The sequence below is a fragment of the Acromyrmex echinatior genome, chromosome 7 (assembly GCF_024713525.1).
Source record: "Acromyrmex echinatior isolate Ae372 chromosome 7, ASM2471352v2, whole genome shotgun sequence".
NCBI lineage: Eukaryota > Metazoa > Arthropoda > Insecta > Hymenoptera > Formicidae > Acromyrmex > Acromyrmex echinatior.
The window spans coordinates 6,877,159-6,895,828 of NC_141858.1; the positions used below are offsets into that span (position 1 = coordinate 6,877,159).

Sequence of the window (18,670 nt, forward strand, 5' to 3'; positions counted from 1 at the left end):
CGTCATTGAAACAACCAATTAGCACTATTCGGAATAACGCAGAAGAACGCTGATTGATTGCTTCTATGACGCATTCTCTATTCCGCAGTCCTTTTCCGCACCGTGATTTCACCCTTAGGACCATTCCATACAAACTAGCCGTATAAACATATGCATAAAGAAAATCATCCAATCATATTTTACGTTTGTCTTTATGACAGAAATATAATTGGATATTTTTCTTTATGCATAAGATTATTCGGCTATGCAAGTTGTGTGGAATGACCCTTAGTACTGAAAATCTATAGTACACAAAACGTAAACTATAGTATTTTGAATGCTGGCAGTATATTTGGAACACAGCTTAAAGTCTGCAGCACACGATGCTTGTTTTCCTGCTAGATTGTTATAGGGTGAAATCACACGGTCCGGAAAAAATCTGACAAAATCTGAGTGCGCGTGTCCCGCACCACGGACCGAACCACCAGCAAGATTCATGAAGGGATTACCGGTTTCTAGGTAGGTTTCTTCTTAACCGAAAGGACGCGCAACTCTCGATTTGTTACCCGCCATTGGTCCCCGGTTTGTCCAGGTATCAATTACCAACGGTTGGACCTCGGGACGTAACAATGGAAAAGTGCAGATTTAGCGCTGATTGGTTGCTTCAATGACGCATTCTGTATTTCGCAGTCCTATTCCGCACTATGTGATTTTATCCTTAGCTGGATTAGAATCTTGCTGGCACTGATAGCATCGCAGCCAATACGGTGGCAAGATTCTAATTCAGCTAACAATTTAGTAAGAAAACAAGCATCGTGTGCCACAGGCTAAATTGGAATGAAAAATGTCGGACCAATCACAAATAAGGGAGAAGGTGGCCAGACTTTGATTAGAGGGTCTCTACTGTGACGAAGAGCCGAACTAGCTGAAGCCGAGAGCTGAGAGAAACGACTGGAACAAGAAAAGTGGTGAAAAGTAGGATTGTGTCAAAGTTGCTTTTTAGCTGTTGCAAGCTGATTGCCTGGTACGGGTTATTGTTCGTGTATAGTGGTTAAAAATTCTGGGAAGGCGAAAACACGCATTACATCAGAGTTACAAAATGTTTCGCAGTTCGACGAATTTTGATAAATTATTAGGTAAGCTTCTTTGAAATTTGTTCAAAATGTCGGAGCTTTCTTAGTCACTCATTAATCTACTCGTAGATAAGGCAACAAGTCATTTGCAGTTAGAACCAGACTGGCCTACCATTATGCAGATTTGTGATCTTATACGTCAGAGCGATGTTCAGTAAGCATAATTTTTGTAAAAAGTTTATTTTACTTAATTATTAAGATTTTTACTTAGCATATAGCATATGTTTGTCAATTGTATTCCTTTAAAGCACCTTACTTAAAAAAATACTCATGTTAAATATATTACTGCTATCTGTTTCTAAATATTTTATATATTTAGACCAAAAGCTGCACTCACTGCTATAAAGAAGAAAATGATAAACAGTAATCCGCATGTAGCATTATATGCCTTACTGGTAAGAAATTGATTTGTTTTCTGTTCCTGCATTAGAAGTCTCTTTTTCACTTTGACAAATATTAAACATACTTATTTCATTTTTAACTTAAAAAAGTGTACACTAGTTTAGCCACAAAAAATAAATCCAACATATCATAATTTAAAAAAAAGATTGTATTTATTGTTTGCTGTTTTATTGATGTTTATTAATGTATTCAGGTACTGGAATCTTGCGTAAAAAATTGTGGGACATTGATTCATGATGAGATAGCTACCAAACAATACATGGAACAACTAAAAGAACTAGTTAAAACTTCTCCACATGAAAATGTTAGACTAAAAACTTTAGAGCTAATACAAGCTTGGGCTCACGCATTTCGTCACAGTCCCAAATATAGGACAGTTCAAGTGATAAATTATTATGTGTTATAATTATCATCATACAATTTTATTTATTTATTTCATCTTTTTATTATTTTTCTCAGGATACATTAAATATAATGAAAGCCGAAGGTTATCAATTTCCTGCTTTGAAAGAAAGCGACGCTATGTTTAGAGCAGATACTGCACCTGCATGGGCAGATGGTGAAGTCTGCCATCGGTGTCGTGTAACTTTCAGCATGGTTCAACGGAAGCATCACTGCAGAGCATGTGGCCAAGTTTTTTGTGGCCAGTGTTCGAGTAAAGTCTCCACTTTGCCAAAATTTGGAATTGAGAAAGAAGTACGAGTTTGTGAAGCTTGTTATGAACAAGTTAACAAGTCAGTGAAATTTCTTATTTTATTTAACTTATATATTGTTTGGATAGTTTTTAAACGTTGCAGTTTTATAGACCATCTACAACGCAAGCCAAAGATACCGACCTTCCAGCAGAATATCTCAAAAGTACTTTGGCTCAACAGCAACAAGTAAATACTTTTATTTTACTAATTTATAATTATATTGCAATAACAATAATATTATATATATAAATGTCATTGTACTTAATATAACATTATGTGTAAATATAAAACACTAATTATCTTTACTTAAATATAATCTACAATCAAACTGATCATCAGTTTTTTAAATTAAATTTAAAAATTTATATAAGCTTATAAAAGTTTAATTATTAATAAGAACATTTCTTTGAAGAAGGTTATTATGTTATGTACAGACTATTCCACTTAACTTGAATATCTGAAATATCTTTAATTGAAATATCTTTGTTATTTTAGATAAAATCCTATAAGAAAAATCCAGTAAAAATTTAATCGTACTTGAAATCTCATTCATGTCCTGAACACAGAGTATCCTAAAATAATCGCCAAATATTTTATGGGCAGGTAGAGCGGACTAAACTAAATCGAAAAGTCCTTTACCATTTTGCAATTTTCGCAATATTAACAAGATATCAATTACTAAAAATTGGTCTTGCCGAAAAATGGTCTTCAATAATTTTTAATTATAATTTATAACTTTACAGAAAAACTGTAAGAGACAAAAATTGTTTATTTTCTACTCATAAAATTCTAAGAATTTTTCAAAATTTTTTCAGAATTTTTTAATACCGTATTTTTTACATGTTTGTAAAAATAAAAAAATATAATACTAACAAGTTGATAAAAAATTCTGAAAAAATTCTTAGAGTTTTATGAGAAGAAAATTTTTGTCTCTTGCAGTTTTTCTGTAAAGTTAATAGTATTTGAGTAAAAAATTATTGAAGATCAATTTTCGACAATTTTTATTTTTAGTAATTAATATCTTCTTAACTATTGCGAAAATTGCAAAATGGACTTTTCGACTCTGTTTAGTCCATTCTACCTGTCCATGAAATATTTGGCGATTATTTATTATTTTGGGACACCCTATATAATGAAAAAAGTATTGTCATTACATTATATTATATATATTTCTCAAAACCATAAAATCGTATATGATTTCAAAAGAAATAAATATTTTTCTATCATTTAAAATAGTAAAATGTATTTAAGATACTGCAGTTGAATGGAACATATGTGCGTGTGCCAAAACTCACACATGTACGTACATATTTTGTATAACAATCAATTTTAAGATTTTATTTATAATCAAATTTGTAATTAAACATGCTTCTCCATTATCTTGCATACTTTTGTCCATTATTTCAAATAATTATATATGAAGGTTATATTATATTATGCTATTATGAAAAATTAAATTTAAAGGAAGGAAGTTATTCTCGAAAATTTGAATTAAAATTCTGACGTGGTTTTTTTTAATGTTGCATATTATGGCTGCGTTCCACTTAACGTTCGTGAGCTTCGTTTGTCCTCGTTTAACATTTAATAAACGATAAGGATGAAATGATTCCACGAGCATTGTGAGTGTTAAATGGAACGCAACTTGTATAGCAATTCATTTTACACACACGCGTACATAATATGTATATTTATGTTTTTATAGGTTCCAGTTCGAAAAACAGAAGAAGAACTACGAGAAGAGGAAGAATTAAATTTAGCAATAGCCTTAAGTCAGAGTGAAGCTGAACAAAAAGAAAAAGAAAAGAAACGTGCTACAAGCGTTTTAAAATCCAATTCAACTTCAATATCTAGAACAACATATTCTCCACCACCATCACCTGTAAGTTTTGTTGCAAACTTAAACTCTATTACATAAAATTGTTATAAACAATAAGAATATTATTGGACTGTACTTGCGAAAACAATCTAGGGAATAAAGGCTGTAACGATCGAAGCTGGATTTAATGCTTAAATAATTTCATGTGAATTTGTATATATAGTATACAGGGTGTCTCTTAATTAATATTTATGGGAGTGAAAGATGATGAAATTTTAAACTAAAAGTTTCTTTCTTAATTTTGACTCAGGGCCTATATTCCTGAAAAGGAATGTACACGTATCTCATTATTTATCGAGTTATTAAGTAAAGTTGATCAATCAGATTGCGCCAAATTTCAATCTTTCAATCTCAATCTTCAATGCAGTCTCATACCAACTTAACTCATTATGCAGTTGTTGTGTTCATAATGATTTATAATAAATTACAGAGAATACAGAGGCTGGAATATGCAACGTATCATGAGGCTCCTCACGCTTACATTCCCCAATTAAATTTTTATTATAATTTATATTAATTGATAAATATATAAATAAATGAATAAATGGGTAGACATAAATAAATAAAAATAAATTACAGTTAGAAACTTATCCAATTTCTAACTTGTTTCTTATTCTTTTTTATTATTTATTTATTTGTTTAATTATTTAATGTGTGTGTGTGTGTGTGGGTGGCATAATTGTCATGGATATTAAAAGAAAATTATTGGCAGAAAACATTATTAAAATAAAATGTTTTTAAATAATTTGTTTAAACAACTTCAAAAATTTAATGTACGTGGCGTGCATGGTTCTTATGTAATTTAATGTACGTGGCGTGCATATTTCTTATGTAATTATAAATCGATGGATATGAATTTTTATTTAAAATCAGTTTTTTTAAGAAATTATGTGAACAAATTGTTTGTAAACAATTTATTTAATAATTTCGTAATATTGATATGTAACAAGGAGATAAAAAATGACTATTGACGATAAAATTAATTACACAAGTTAAATTATTACACGTATTTATTAATTCCAAATTTAAAATGATTGTGCCATCGAATTGCAAGAGAAAAAATATGTATGAATCTTACGATATATGCCAATATTAAGAAATTATCAAAATAAATAGTTTACAAACAATTGTTTAAACAGTTTCTTAAAGAACTGATTTTAAGTAAAAACTGATAGCTTCATCGGTTTTTACAAAATAAAATACGTAAGAATCATGCATGTCAAGTCAATTTTTTTCAAATTGTTTATAAACAATTTATTTTAATGTTTTTTGTTAATAATCTTTAAATATCCATGTAAATATCCTGTAGTTAGTTTTTCTTCATCGCTGCTAGATTAGCTATGGAAATTAAATACCTAAATTGAACAAAGAATTAAAAATTAAATAAACAAATAAGTAAATAAGTAAAAATAAAAAAACAATCAGAAATTGGGTAAGTTTCCTACTGTAATTTATTAATATGAAAAATTGTAATAAAATTTTAATCGGGAAAATGTACAGTAAGCGCTATGTATATTCCGACTGAGCGCAATCTGATTGATCAACTGTAATCATTAATAACTCGGTAAATAATGATTTGGGTCAAAATTGGGAAAGGAACGTTTAATTCAAAATTTCATCTTGAAACTTACTCTCAGAAATATTAATAAGAGTTATGGGACACCTTGTATCTCTGTACATACATACATACATACATATATACGTACATATATTTATAATCATTTGAAATGTGCGAATTTTGTTCGGAATTTTAAAACGCAGAATAGATATTACTGTAGTACAATTAAATTTGATCGTAGGCTCAGTAAACTTTCACTAAAAAGATCTTGATATGCTGAAATCTGTAAATAAATTTATTGCGAAAAATTATTATTAAAATATTATCTCGGCAATAAAATTGTTATATTTATCAACAGCCTATCTTATTATGTAATGAATTGCTATTATTACTATTTAACATTCTCTGTGAAGTTCTTATTTTATCTTGGATATAAAATTTTAGTCTAATATTTCTATTAGGGTCCTAGCCCATCACAGGTACAAGATGACGACGAGATCGAACCTGAACTTGCTAAATATCTAAATCGTAAGTATTGGGAACAAAGGCAAACTGCAAACGAGGATCATGGATCAAGAGTGGATGTGACTAGTCCTTCTGCACCTAATATAAGCAGTCCAATGCCTCAAAAACTAGTACTAATAAAACAGGAAAATGGTGAAATCGATACTCAAATGGAAGAATTCGTAAGAGGTTTAAGATCTCAAGTTGAAATTTTTGTAAATAGGATGAAAAGCAACTCCTCGAGAGGCAGATCTATTGCTAATGATAGTTCAGTTCAAACTTTATTTATGAATATAACAGCTATGCATTCCAGGTATATCTAAATCACACAAACTATAACTTTATTTTTAATATATTGAATTTTTAATTTTGATCACAGAAAACAATGATTTTTTTTGTAGATTATTAAGATATATTCAAGAACAAGATGATAGCAGAGTGTATTATGAAGGTTTGCAAGATAAATTAACTCAGATGAAAGATGCTAGAGCTGCTTTAGACGCTCTGCGAGAAGAACATAAAGAGAAATTACGTAGAAGGGCGGAAGAAGCCGAGAGACAGCGACAGATGCTAATGGCGCAAAAACTGGCAATCATGCGAAAGAAGAAGCAAGAATATTTACAATATCAACGTCAACTAGCTTTACGAAAGATTCAAGAACAAGAAAGAGAAATGCAAATGCGTCAAGAGCAACAGAAACAACAATATATAATGGGTAATTTTCAATTTTTTGTTATTTACAATTACGCATTTTTAAATCTATTTTATTGTCATTAAAGTTATTTATTTTATCTCTATTTTTTGCAGGAAGTTATCAAGGTATTCCAGATTTTATGGGACCTTCTCAAGGATCGCCTGTTCGCCATGTACACTATCCGAATCCAGGAACTAATTACAATCCGATGTCACCTACGAATCAAGGAGTTTATATGTATGGACAACCAGCTATGAGTCAATATCCTATGCAGGGTTATAACATGCCACCGATGAGTACTCTGCCAGTGCATATGATGCCATCACTTTCTAATCCGGAACAACAATCACCGGATCCATCCATCCAAGGACAGGAGAATATAAGTCATGTGTCTATATCAGGCCCAGGAATAGTAAGTCTGTAAACTTTTAAATGTCTTTGCCTTTTCTATTGATAAAAAAAGTCTGGCCCATTTTCATAATATATGATTATCTAAAGATTAAAAGTTACCAAGAGATTCATCAATGAAATGAATGAGATTCAATGAATGAAATGCATCTATAAATTTCGTAGTAACCTTTAATCTTTAGATAATATATTATGAAAATCATGGGCTTTAGAATACTTTTTCTTGCAGATACCGCCTCAAATGACACCATCTATTCAACAGCTTCAGCCACCGAGCAATCATCAAATAGAACCTCCGCAAGGCCCAACAGTACATATGTCATCGGGACAAACTTCAGCAGGCAGACATATATCACCTCAACAAGGCGCCTCGTCTCAAATGCCACAGCAGGTTTCTCCTCTAACTCAAATCAGGCTGCCTCCAATACCTCAAGGACATATGGGCTCTTCATCAGGTCCGATGGCTTCGGGTAGTCACGTACCTACTGGTGCCATAGTTGGTCTGTCATCGCAAATAGGATCACAATCATCTACTTTACCTGGTACCCAAGGAGCTTCAATACCAACGCATGTTTCCAATACTGCTATATCATCTCAACCTTCAGGTGTTATTCAAGTGCCGTCCGTCGGAGCTAACAGCGGACCTGTTCCTGCAGCGAGTCAAACCTTACCTGGTTCTCAAACGCCTAATGTACCAACAATGCAAGGAATGGCTCAAATTCCTGCTGTGCAATCGATGTCATTTCAACCTGCTCCTCCAGTCGCAATTACAACTAACGAAACTCCTCAAGATGCAGAAGAAACAAAACCTAGAACAGCAGAGCTAATTTCTTTCGATTAAATTAAATTGAATATTATGTACAATATACTTAAAGACAGAAAAAAATTTCTTTTTAAATTAACATTATAAAGAACATTATTATTAAATATTAAGATAACATTTGCTTATTTTAACAAATAAAAAATTTTATCTCTGGTAATAAAGTCATAATTTTATATTTGTTGATTACTGACATAATAGTAAAATGTTTTTAAGAAATATCAGAATAAAATACGAATATATATTTAAAGAAATATTATGTCATTAGAAAGTTAGAAAATACGAATTCGCTGCAGATTAGTTTTATATAATACATATTGTGCATTTTATGATATCGAAAACTATTTCATACTACATTGTTTTTTGAAGAAAAAAAAAGAAAAAAAATTGTTTATTATAAACATGTAACTATGCATGTACAGGATATACTCCTACATAAATGCAAAATAAAGATACAATTTCTAATATAAGTTATTATAGTTAATTTACTTAATGTATATTTTTGTATTCAATTTTTAAATATTTAACTTTTTATGCTTTACAGTCAAAAGGTTAATTTTTGAAGGGATTTTTATTTATTTAAAATATAATATGATTAAACAATAATAAATGATTTACTAGGATCATATAATGTGAATACACAATAAGAAACATGCCTATACTGGTTGAAACTAGATCTTGAGTGCTTAAATAATTTCATGTGAATTTATATACCATACATTTATATCTCGAATTGCTCGCACAGAATACTAAAGATCTGGGTTTGACTTCCGACCGAGGTAATATTTTTTGTAATAAATTTATTTACAGATTTTCAATACATTAAGAAAGACATCTTAAAATGATGTCATTGAGCATGACATTAAAATTGCTAATCAATTTAATTTGTGATATTATATTTGTGATACTTATATGGTAGTTCAATTGCGTTTCCAAGTCCGAAAAATCAATTCGGTAATTTACAAATTCGGTCACAAACGTGATATATCAAGTCATTTGAAATTATTTAAAGCACTCCAGATAGACTTCGACTAGTATAGGCTTTGCTTCTTACTTATAAATGATTAATATCATCTAAAGAACCTTATATAACTTTCTTTACTCTTCAAATTATATAGAAAAATTGTAATCTTCTCAAAACAGGGATACATATACATATATGAAATAATTACAAGAATTGTTGCACGATTTCTTTACCATTAAAGTGATAGTTACATGGAATAGTGTAGCGCAAATAAATTTTAGAAGTTAAATTAAGATGTAAGAGATATGTCTATATAAATAAGGGCAGTCTCAGTGATTTCTAACACAAAGAAAAGTATGACAATATTATTAATAGCTTCCACCTCATTATTTTTTTCTGTGTTAGTCATCATAAGAGCTTTCATTGATATTATTATCACATATTTGATAAAAGTATCATAAAAACTACAATTTTACTCGTTATAAGATAAAATTCATAAACACTAAATTTTTTTCTTAATTTAGTCAAGCAGGCTTTTTTTGGCTAAGTTAGAAGTATGGCATGTACACATTTTCATTCATCCTCTTAAGATTTTTTTAAAGATACGTTTAGTTTGAATTACACTAGTTTGCCTAGTTTAATCACACAGTTTCCACTTGACCTTTTCTACGTGGCTTTGATTCTTGCCTTTGCGGAGATGTGAAAGACGTTTCTTCAGAATGTTTCCTAATTACAGACGAGGATTCATTATTCGAGCAAGCACCTTGACTGTCCCTCCTTTCTGGACATATGTGCGTTACATTTAGTCCATTGGACGTAAGAGAAGCTTTCCGAATACACATATCTTCTAGAGGAATTTCCTCGCTCCGCGGTCTTGGCATCTTAGGTGAACCAGAGGCATCTCTAGATCGCAAACTATTTTCATGAATCTTCTCATTTGAACTTGCATCATCACGTTTGGAATTCGACGATTGTACCGGCTTAATATTCTCTCTACGCATTTGTGCCGCAAATCCAGGAACTTTATTTACCATAAACATCGGTCTTGCTTGATCTCTCTGTAGTCTCTGACCACGTCCGATTATACCTGAAAGAATTGAATCGATCATCATTTACGAAGATTCTGCTGACTAATTCTAGTTTTAAACTTACGTTCATGTCGCAAACTACGCAAAGCATAATTGGGTGGTGTTGAACAATGAGATATACTCGTTGGAATATCCAACAATCTTGCAATCTGATTCATCTTCTTTTGTCTTGCTTTTATTCGTCCTTTTGTCAACCTAAATTATTATTTGAGCGATTTAATTAATTGAAATGATAATACGACTTTGACATTTGCTACAAGACCAACCTTTGTTTAGCCGCCATACATCGGATATGATCATCGAAAATAAATTTAGCCGACAGCAATGGTATACGATTGCCCGTGCTGTTACTTAATGGTTTGTAAATTGTCAGGTACAAACATCTTGAATCGTCCTTGTCGCCGGTCACATCAATGTCTTGTAAAAAACCAACTAACTTTGCAACACCCCATCCAAGCTTACTGATATCAGGTTCCACAAGAATTAATTGCATAACATCAATGACTAAGAAACGGCGAATTTTCTGACCATCTTTCCACACGACAGTGCATGCAATCAAATCACTGTTATCTGTAAACAAAGTTATAAATAACAAATCTTGTGTTGTTTATCTAATTTTACTTATAATCATGATCAATGAATAAACAAAAATATTGTATATCAAATATCGCAAACTGTCACTTTTTTAATAATTAACCATGTGGTTAAGATAGCTCTTACTTAGATCAAGAACATTGTTAACTTGTACGCAATTAGCTGGATTAGTCAGTGGTAATTGTGTTTCCACTTCCATATTGAGTATCAGAGATAATTCTCTTATCAAAAAGAAAACTCTTATCGCACGACGCGCCCTTTCCACCTGCACACAATTATTCATGATTTTATTCTCTTATTATATAATGTGTGTGATTTTTCTGCAGATTTATATGTTCATCTAAAAATATATTTCTTTGTGTTTCTTCCTACCTCACCACATGGTAGCCTTTTACTAAATTCAATTCCAGTCATAGGTGTGCCTGTAGGTGGCAACAAAATATTGCTATCCATCATTAACCATTCGACATTTAATGGTCGTTTTTGTATTTCGCTGTATTCGTCTTCAAACATGTCCAAAAAAATGTCTTCGCTCTAAACAAAATTAATATAGAATATTTTTAACAGAATGTATCTGTAAGTCAAAAGACAAAACTTGCGTTTAGTACAATTTCAATAATTTACACACTTTGTAAAAATTTTTGAGCAGAGATGTGCTTTGTTCTTTCGCTGCTTCAATAACTGTTAGATGCGATTCTCGTAATAGACATTGTCCTTCAGATACTGTCAGTTGTGTTAATAGCTTGATAGTTAATTCCAATGTAACAAGTCTCACTTTGGAATCTAAAAAAGAATTAATTTTCTTATAAAACTTGGAAACTGTGGTATATGCAAATATTAAATTCGCATAAATTATAATGGAATTATCGCTACAACTCACTTGTTTGACAACTCAAAGTTATAATATGAATCAACCTATCCATGAGTAATTCATTATAGGAATTTTTCGTCGACGTATTATTATGAAATGGAGATAACATTATATCCAGAATTTTAGGACTTATACCCTGGCAAACAACAAAATTGACTTATTATTATAAAAAAAAAAACATTAATAAATAAGACAGGTCTCAGAATTTATAATTACCTGGTTATTAGCTAATGCATATAATAAGCAAAGCGCGAATAATGCAGCATAATCATTTTCTGTACATAATAAGGAATTGGTTATTGTTTCTAGAAATGGTTTTTTTGTTAAAGATTCAAATACGTTATTTTGACTTTGATGAGGTAAAGGGCTCTCCAATGCCAAACGTTGTTCTTTTTCTTCATCCGTTACATTCAATTCGTGCTTAATTTCCTCTAAATCCTCTTCACTTGAATTACTTATATTTAATGATGTATTCGTAAGAACAGGAGTATTTATAGGGGTTGAAGTATCGTCAAAAGACGTGCTTGGGTGATGAAATTCTTGCAATTCGTCAATTGCATTTTTAACTACTTCTTTTATATTTCTTATATTGCTTTCCCGAGCTTGCAATTCTTTAGATGTTGAGCGTATTTCATTTAAAATTTCCCAAGATTTTTTCAATGTTTCTTTCGGAAGTGAGAAAGTAACAGATTTATTCGATATTATATCTCCAAATTTTTCGAGAACACTATTTGTTCCAACTTGAATCGTCTCTAAATCGGACATGAGCATTACAGTCGCTAACGTATGTACAAGAGGTTCATGCGATACTATCAAAAAGACTTGAGAAAGTAGAAAAAGCGCTACCACAACACTGACGTGTTTTCTTTCATCCTAAAAATTCAAATTAATTATTGCTGTAAAGAAATATTATCTCCTTATAACACAAAAATAAGCTCATTAACTTTTAATATTTTTAAATACTCGCATGAAGAGGATAAAACATTAAATATTTCGAAACAAGAAAAATAAACTCATATTTTATAACTCATATTTATATTTAAAAAAATAGTTCATATATTAATTATTTACTTTTATAATAAAAGAGATAAAAATTTGATTTTTACCTGAGTTTGGCACGTGTTTTTGTATTTCATTAGAGAATAGACATACAATGGGACTAACAGTTTATGTAATAAATGTTCTGATAAAACTTTATTCAAGTCTGGTATATTCAAACATAAAATATCATTTAGATAATGAAGATGATCTAAATGTTCGGCAACCAAATCTGACAATCTGTTTTGACTTTGATGACTAAAAAGAAGTACGTATTATTATTATTATTGATATTGATATTATTATTATTATTATTACTATTATTACTGTGGGGTTTAATTTAAATAAGATTTGTCAGAGAATAACTATTAGATTAGTTTATAGAAAGATAGAGATCTTGAAACTGGTATATTGAAGAAACAAGTCGGTAATTAAAAGTGAAAGAAATAAACTGACACCAAAATCTAATTAAATCTAATTAAATTGGTTCTAAATACTTTTTTTAAGTTGTTTATTACAATATAAGAATAAAAAATATAAGAATAACAAATAAAAAAAAGGAATCAAATTTTACCAAATGTTATATTCATGTCTTATAAATTGTATTTAGGGCTGAAATGTGTGCCATTATTCTGCTGTGCATCTTCAGGAATATAATATCTTGTCTAATTTCATTGAAATTGAAATTTAATTTTAATAATTTACTTTAAGGTCTTCCATGATGTCAAGATCTTGAACAAAGAATTAACAAATCATGTTTAAATAATGCAATCGCATGATTAATGTAATTGGTCAATTTTTCTCCGTTCGAGAATTCGGAGTGATTTCATAGACTTAAGGCTTAATCTAATTAAATCTTTAAAAAGTGAGATTGTGTATTGTTCGAGAGTGTATGTATATACAAGAGTGTCAGAATGTCGAATGAATCAAAGACGTTCAGACATAGAGCTTGGTATCAGAGTTCAATTACAATTAATATTAATTATATTAATAAACTTCTTTCGCTTTCAATTACCGAAATTTCGATGTATTTTTTCGATGTACCGGCTTCAAGATCTCTACTTTTCTATGTTATTATTATTATTCCTTAATATACACGATCGTGTCATTTCTTTTTTTTTTTTGAAATACTAAGAACATCTGACCCTAATTATAATGTGATATTTATCCTTCTTTCCCTAAAAAAAAAGTTTAGCATCTAGAAAATAGATTTAATGTGTTGCCAGCCTCCATTTATGCACATCCTTAAGATAAGAGCACTTCTGAAGTTCATTTTGATTTGAAGTTTCAATTTTTCTGTTGTGAAATTCTATTATTTCTTTATTTTCAACTTTCTAATTCTCTTAAGCCTGTTCTACAATGTACTTTTTGTTTCTTGCCTTTTGTTATTTTTTACATCTTGTCTTTTTGTTTCTTATCTGATTTTTTATTTTATATCGCCCGAGAAGTTAGCGAACCTCGAAAGAAACAAGAAATACATAGCAAAAAATACAATTGTTGATAAAACGGTTGCAAAGAAAAAAGCAAAAAGTAAAAAACAAGAAACAGAAAACAAAGAGTACATTGTAGAATATATTGCTTTATATTGCAGGAATTTCATTATTAAAACAAATTAATTTAAATAATTTTGTGCTAAAGTGCTATAATATTTGTGTCAAATGTTAATTAAGTAAAATGTTTCTTCTAGTTACTAGTTGTAAGTTTTTGTAATACAATCTTGTAATATCAATAATAAAACGAACGTTGAAAATGTAAACGCAATGTATACCCAAGATATACTACAATTAATACCTATTTATATATATTAAAAAATTGTCATTTTCAAATTACTGAATAGCACTTTTTGTATAGTCAATACTTGAACTTTTGTTTATTTTGTAATTTAGAATTTTAAAGTATAAAACATTTTTCCTTAAATTACTTGTATTTCAAAATTTTGAATTTTAATATGAAATTTTGAATTTTGAATTTTAATATGAAAGTGCATTTCTCTCATTTTGCCAACTGTAATTAATTATAACATTATATATATATAATTCTTTAATACACAAATTTATGGATACTTTCTAAAAATGTTAAAATATATATAAAAATCATTCAATAATTTTTATATACTTGTAAAAGTAATGAGAGAAAAGTAATTCTAGATCCATTGTGTATAGAAGATCAGAAAATCGTGTATATTAAGGATTATTGTTATTATTACTACTATAGATATTGTAACAGAAAAATGTTTCAATATCGATACTTACTCGGCATCATTTCGGACACAAGTGTCTAATTCTATAATATGGTCACCGATAAACCATACGAGATTACTGAAATATGGCGCAGCAGTGCGATCTCTTATGAAAGCTAGCATAGATGCATCCTCAACACGATACACATTTAGAGTCAAAGTTCTTACAGCTATACGCACCATACCTTCTGAATGATTGAAAAATTTGATCGCTTCTGTGTACAGTGGGAAATCATTGGTATGCTAATGACAAAAAAAACTTGTTATAATAACTTTGTCAGTGACAAAAATCAGTGGATAATTCCAACATAGACATGTTTGCATATATCTTATTATATATTACTTTACTATTTATACAATCAATGAACACAAGTTACGAAAACATAACTTAAAAAATGAGCACAAAATATCATGTGTGTACCTCGTTTACCTCATTATAGAAGAAATGTATTGTATGTGCATTCAACTTCAAACTCAATGTTTTCAGGAAACTAATATAATATGCCATTACTTCTTCATCGCTGAAGTCAAATTTGTGCACTATTATACTATTTACATGATTGTTACTTAATAGATAATCTGAAACAATAAATTTTAACAAATTGTTTAGGAACTTAGAGGAGAAAGGCCCCCCTATTATGAGATACAGAGTTCGTTTTGAGTAAATGCTAGAAGGCAGAATTTAAAAAAAATAGGTCATTTTGAAGGGAATTTAAGAAACTTAAAATAACGTTACATAAAATTTAATTCAAATTCTATTTTTTTTTGGAAATTAAAGAAATGTAAAAAGTGAGCAAATCGCAAAGTTAAAAAATTGTGCTCCTAAAATGAGATGCCCCGAGAAATCGATAATAAAACGTAAAGTATATATCAGTATTGCAATTAAAAAACTTTATTTAATGTTTCTAAAATACAAACAAACACAGCCAGTGTGCGCGGAAAATAAGCATGCAATAGATAGATTATATCCAGAACTCGTTTTCAGGTAGTTGGAATCAAGCATCGCAGATATAGACACTCGACATTCATTCCGGTTGTCTTTTTTTATTATTTTATAATAATATTTATACTTTAGCAACGATTTTTACTATAACATTTTTACTATAACAAGAGCATCGGTTTCATATTAGGAATACCTTGGGTATCTCATATTACGATTTCCACGCCTTATGGTTTTACGATCATCAAATTTAACTTCTGTAATTAAACAATTCAACATATTCCATATTTTTCTATCAAATCTAATTTCTGCAATTAAATAATTCAACATCCCGTATTTTTCTATTAGACCTTATTCTACATGATGAATTTATTGTCAAATATTTATTTATTAAATAATAAACAAGGTTTAAATGCTCATCTCAATCAAACTGAAACATTCAAATTCTAAAATCTTGTTTTACAATGATTATAGGCATAATCTAATTATGAATTTTCTACTAAGTTTTCAATCCAAGAACAATAAATTCATGGTGGAATCAATAGATAGCATTTATTACTTTTTTTAGCAGAAAAGCTGCTATCTTATATTAGGCGCCTATCTCATAATAGAGGACTTTCCTTATATAAACATAAAAGAAAGTTTTATAAAACTCACATAAGGATGTCTCATTACGTATGTTTTCAAATAAAATATTCAACGTTTGAAGCAATTGAACGCATACATAGCTCCCACATTTTTGCTTCATAATGCGCAGAAAAAACGAAAGCATGTTCTTTTCCAAAAAAAAACTGTAAATATATCATATTAATTTGTATACTTTATGTACTATATATTAGCACTATTATTTGGTTCTAGAATAATATCATTCATGATAATATAATAATAAAAAAAATAGTATTCTTATCTCTACTTACTCAAACACACTACTATCATTTTGATCACCCCATATAAGAATCTCAGCTATCGAACGTAATGTTTCGACCAGCAAACCTCTATTGTTCTCAGACACAGTCTGATTCTTTGACAAGACATTGTATAAGTACCTGACAACATAAACAAATACACACTTGCAAGAATGTTTTTACATTTGATACAAGTATTATGTATATTGATCGATCGTTTGTATATACATACTTAAGATGCTCCGGGGAATGTGGGTTTTTGGGCTTCCAAAGTCCGCCACCAAACCAGCTCCGACTGCGAAACATTTTCAGTTATCTCGTATAGACATGCCTGCATTCGCACTCCACCCAAGCTGTATGTACCTAATGTACCTGCAGCAACTCTCTCTTTCTCTTTTTCACGCCACAATTGTAGAGATGTACCCTTTTGTCGAGATCTTGTCCATCATATGAAATAGCAACGTGTGCAGCATAACTGTCGCGCGAGAGAACTTTATTATATTTTACATCGCCATTTGAGTTAGGTCATGGAAGGGATAACATGATGCGTGCAGTTAGATGATGTCTCTTTCTAAATCTCTGCCCTCCCGTCTATGGACTGTTCGCAGGGGTGCGTTCCAAAACTTGACTCTAGAGGTCTGTTTTCTGTTCCTGCACTAGATTGCACTAGCATTCTCTTTCTCACTTTCTACAAATATCAAACGGATTGCTACATATAATGAATTATGGTATTGGAGGAAACTCGAATTTGTAAAATAACAAAAATGTTCGTTTATTCAATAGCACATACAATTTTCTATCGCGACAGTGTAACTCGACTCGTATGTTACCGTTAAGAGAGCCAAAAAAGGAATACGTATCTAGATGGGTAATTCAGGTGTTTTGTGTGAGCGCGCCATCTGGTCATGGAGTGTGTGAATTTAAGCGAGTATGAAAGCATGGTTGAAGTATGACTGAAAGAGTATGAGAATGTGTGTGTGTGTGTGTGTGTGTGTGTGTGTGTGTGTGTGTGATAAGTGTGAACGTGCTGCACAAAACATATACCTATCTCACTTCAAGATCCAAAAGTGTACACTAGTTCAATCACAGAAAACAGATTTTAAGCCCGATGTCTACGATACTAGAAATCGGTCTGAGATTTCGGACAGAGAAAAAATTAACAAATCACATTTGAACAATTTGATCACATAACTATTGCGATTGGTCAATTCTTCATTCGAGGCCTTGGATTTCTAGAACCAATTTCTAGCATCGTGAACACAAGGCTTTAGGTTTGTTGCGTCGCATGCTCTTGCTTCCTCCAACCGTAGCTCCTACTGCGGTCAATTGGACGTTCACGCGCTTGTAATCATCATAGATATTATACTCGTATTTATAGTCAAGCCTTATATTTAAGGATTCCTTAAATTTATCTTTAGATACTGTACGAATTATTTCATTGGCTGCTGAGTATCTAAAGATAAATTTAAGGAAGCCTTAAATACAAGGTCTGACTATGAATACGGACATTAGAGTCCTATATACAATATAAAGAGATTACACGATAATTTTCATAAAAAAAAAGGGGATAGTGATGATAGTGACGAAAATGCCCTAGGCAACACAATTTAATTTCTATGGATTGATAACATTGTGTAAGCCGTATTGTATTAGTTGAGTTATGTGAGGAATATGTGATTCAATCAAAAAGATCGATTTTTTAGATCGGTCTGAATCATAAATGTGAAGATCGATTCATGAAAAAAATCGAGCATTAAAGAATCGATTTTCAAAAAATCAATCTTTCAATCTAATCTTTCATACAAACTAAACCCATCGCTTACGAGGATGGGATTAAATTTGGAATTATTAAATAAATATACGAACAAATTTATACAAATTTATTGTTAAAACATAGTTTTAATTACAAAGCTTATAGCGGAATACATACAATATTTTCTATTGGGTCATCTAAAAAGTATC

The 18,670-nt window shown here is 30.4% G+C and overlaps 2 protein-coding genes across 7 annotated transcripts; one reads left to right on the forward strand and one right to left on the reverse strand.

The window, feature by feature from the left end:
• Positions 1–842: 842 nt before the first annotated feature.
• On the forward strand, positions 843–8,539 carry Hrs (Hepatocyte growth factor regulated tyrosine kinase substrate). 4 transcript variants are annotated; one of them, XM_087407652.1, is made up of 12 exons: positions 843–1,115; positions 1,182–1,266; positions 1,432–1,507; positions 1,708–1,896; positions 1,974–2,248; positions 2,320–2,395; positions 3,461–3,508; positions 3,912–4,088; positions 6,105–6,460; positions 6,549–6,862; positions 6,955–7,253; positions 7,512–8,539. In XM_087407652.1, exons 1-12 carry the CDS (start codon positions 1,079–1,081, stop codon positions 8,088–8,090), a joined length of 2,511 nt encoding a protein of 836 aa, XP_087263778.1. In that variant the 5' UTR covers positions 843–1,078; the 3' UTR covers positions 8,091–8,539. The 4 variants fall into 4 exon arrangements, with proteins under 4 accessions (XP_087263778.1, XP_011068926.2, XP_087263779.1 ...); XM_011070624.2 differs by having other exon boundaries at positions 845–1,115; positions 7,479–8,539; XM_087407653.1 differs by lacking the exon at positions 3,461–3,508 and having other exon boundaries at positions 846–1,115; positions 7,479–8,539.
• A 707-nt stretch (positions 8,540–9,246) lies between these two features.
• Positions 9,247–17,562, reverse strand: ema (C-type lectin domain containing ema). Of its 3 annotated transcripts, XM_087407651.1 has the most exons (15): positions 17,072–17,562; positions 16,941–17,003; positions 16,721–16,849; positions 16,461–16,594; positions 15,285–15,442; positions 14,877–15,106; positions 12,693–12,882; positions 11,803–12,459; positions 11,596–11,722; positions 11,344–11,498; positions 11,088–11,249; positions 10,842–10,980; positions 10,388–10,691; positions 10,186–10,316; positions 9,247–10,120 (listed from the first exon to the last, which is right to left on the reverse strand). In XM_087407651.1, exons 4-15 carry the CDS (start codon positions 16,573–16,575, stop codon positions 9,675–9,677), a joined length of 2,814 nt encoding a protein of 937 aa, XP_087263777.1. In that variant the 5' UTR covers positions 16,576–16,594; positions 16,721–16,849; positions 16,941–17,003; positions 17,072–17,562; the 3' UTR covers positions 9,247–9,674. The 3 variants fall into 3 exon arrangements, with proteins under 3 accessions (XP_087263777.1, XP_087263776.1, XP_011068918.1); XM_087407650.1 differs by having other exon boundaries at positions 16,941–17,562; XM_011070616.2 differs by having other exon boundaries at positions 15,294–15,442; positions 16,941–17,561.
• Between the last annotated feature and the right edge of the window lie 1,108 nt (positions 17,563–18,670).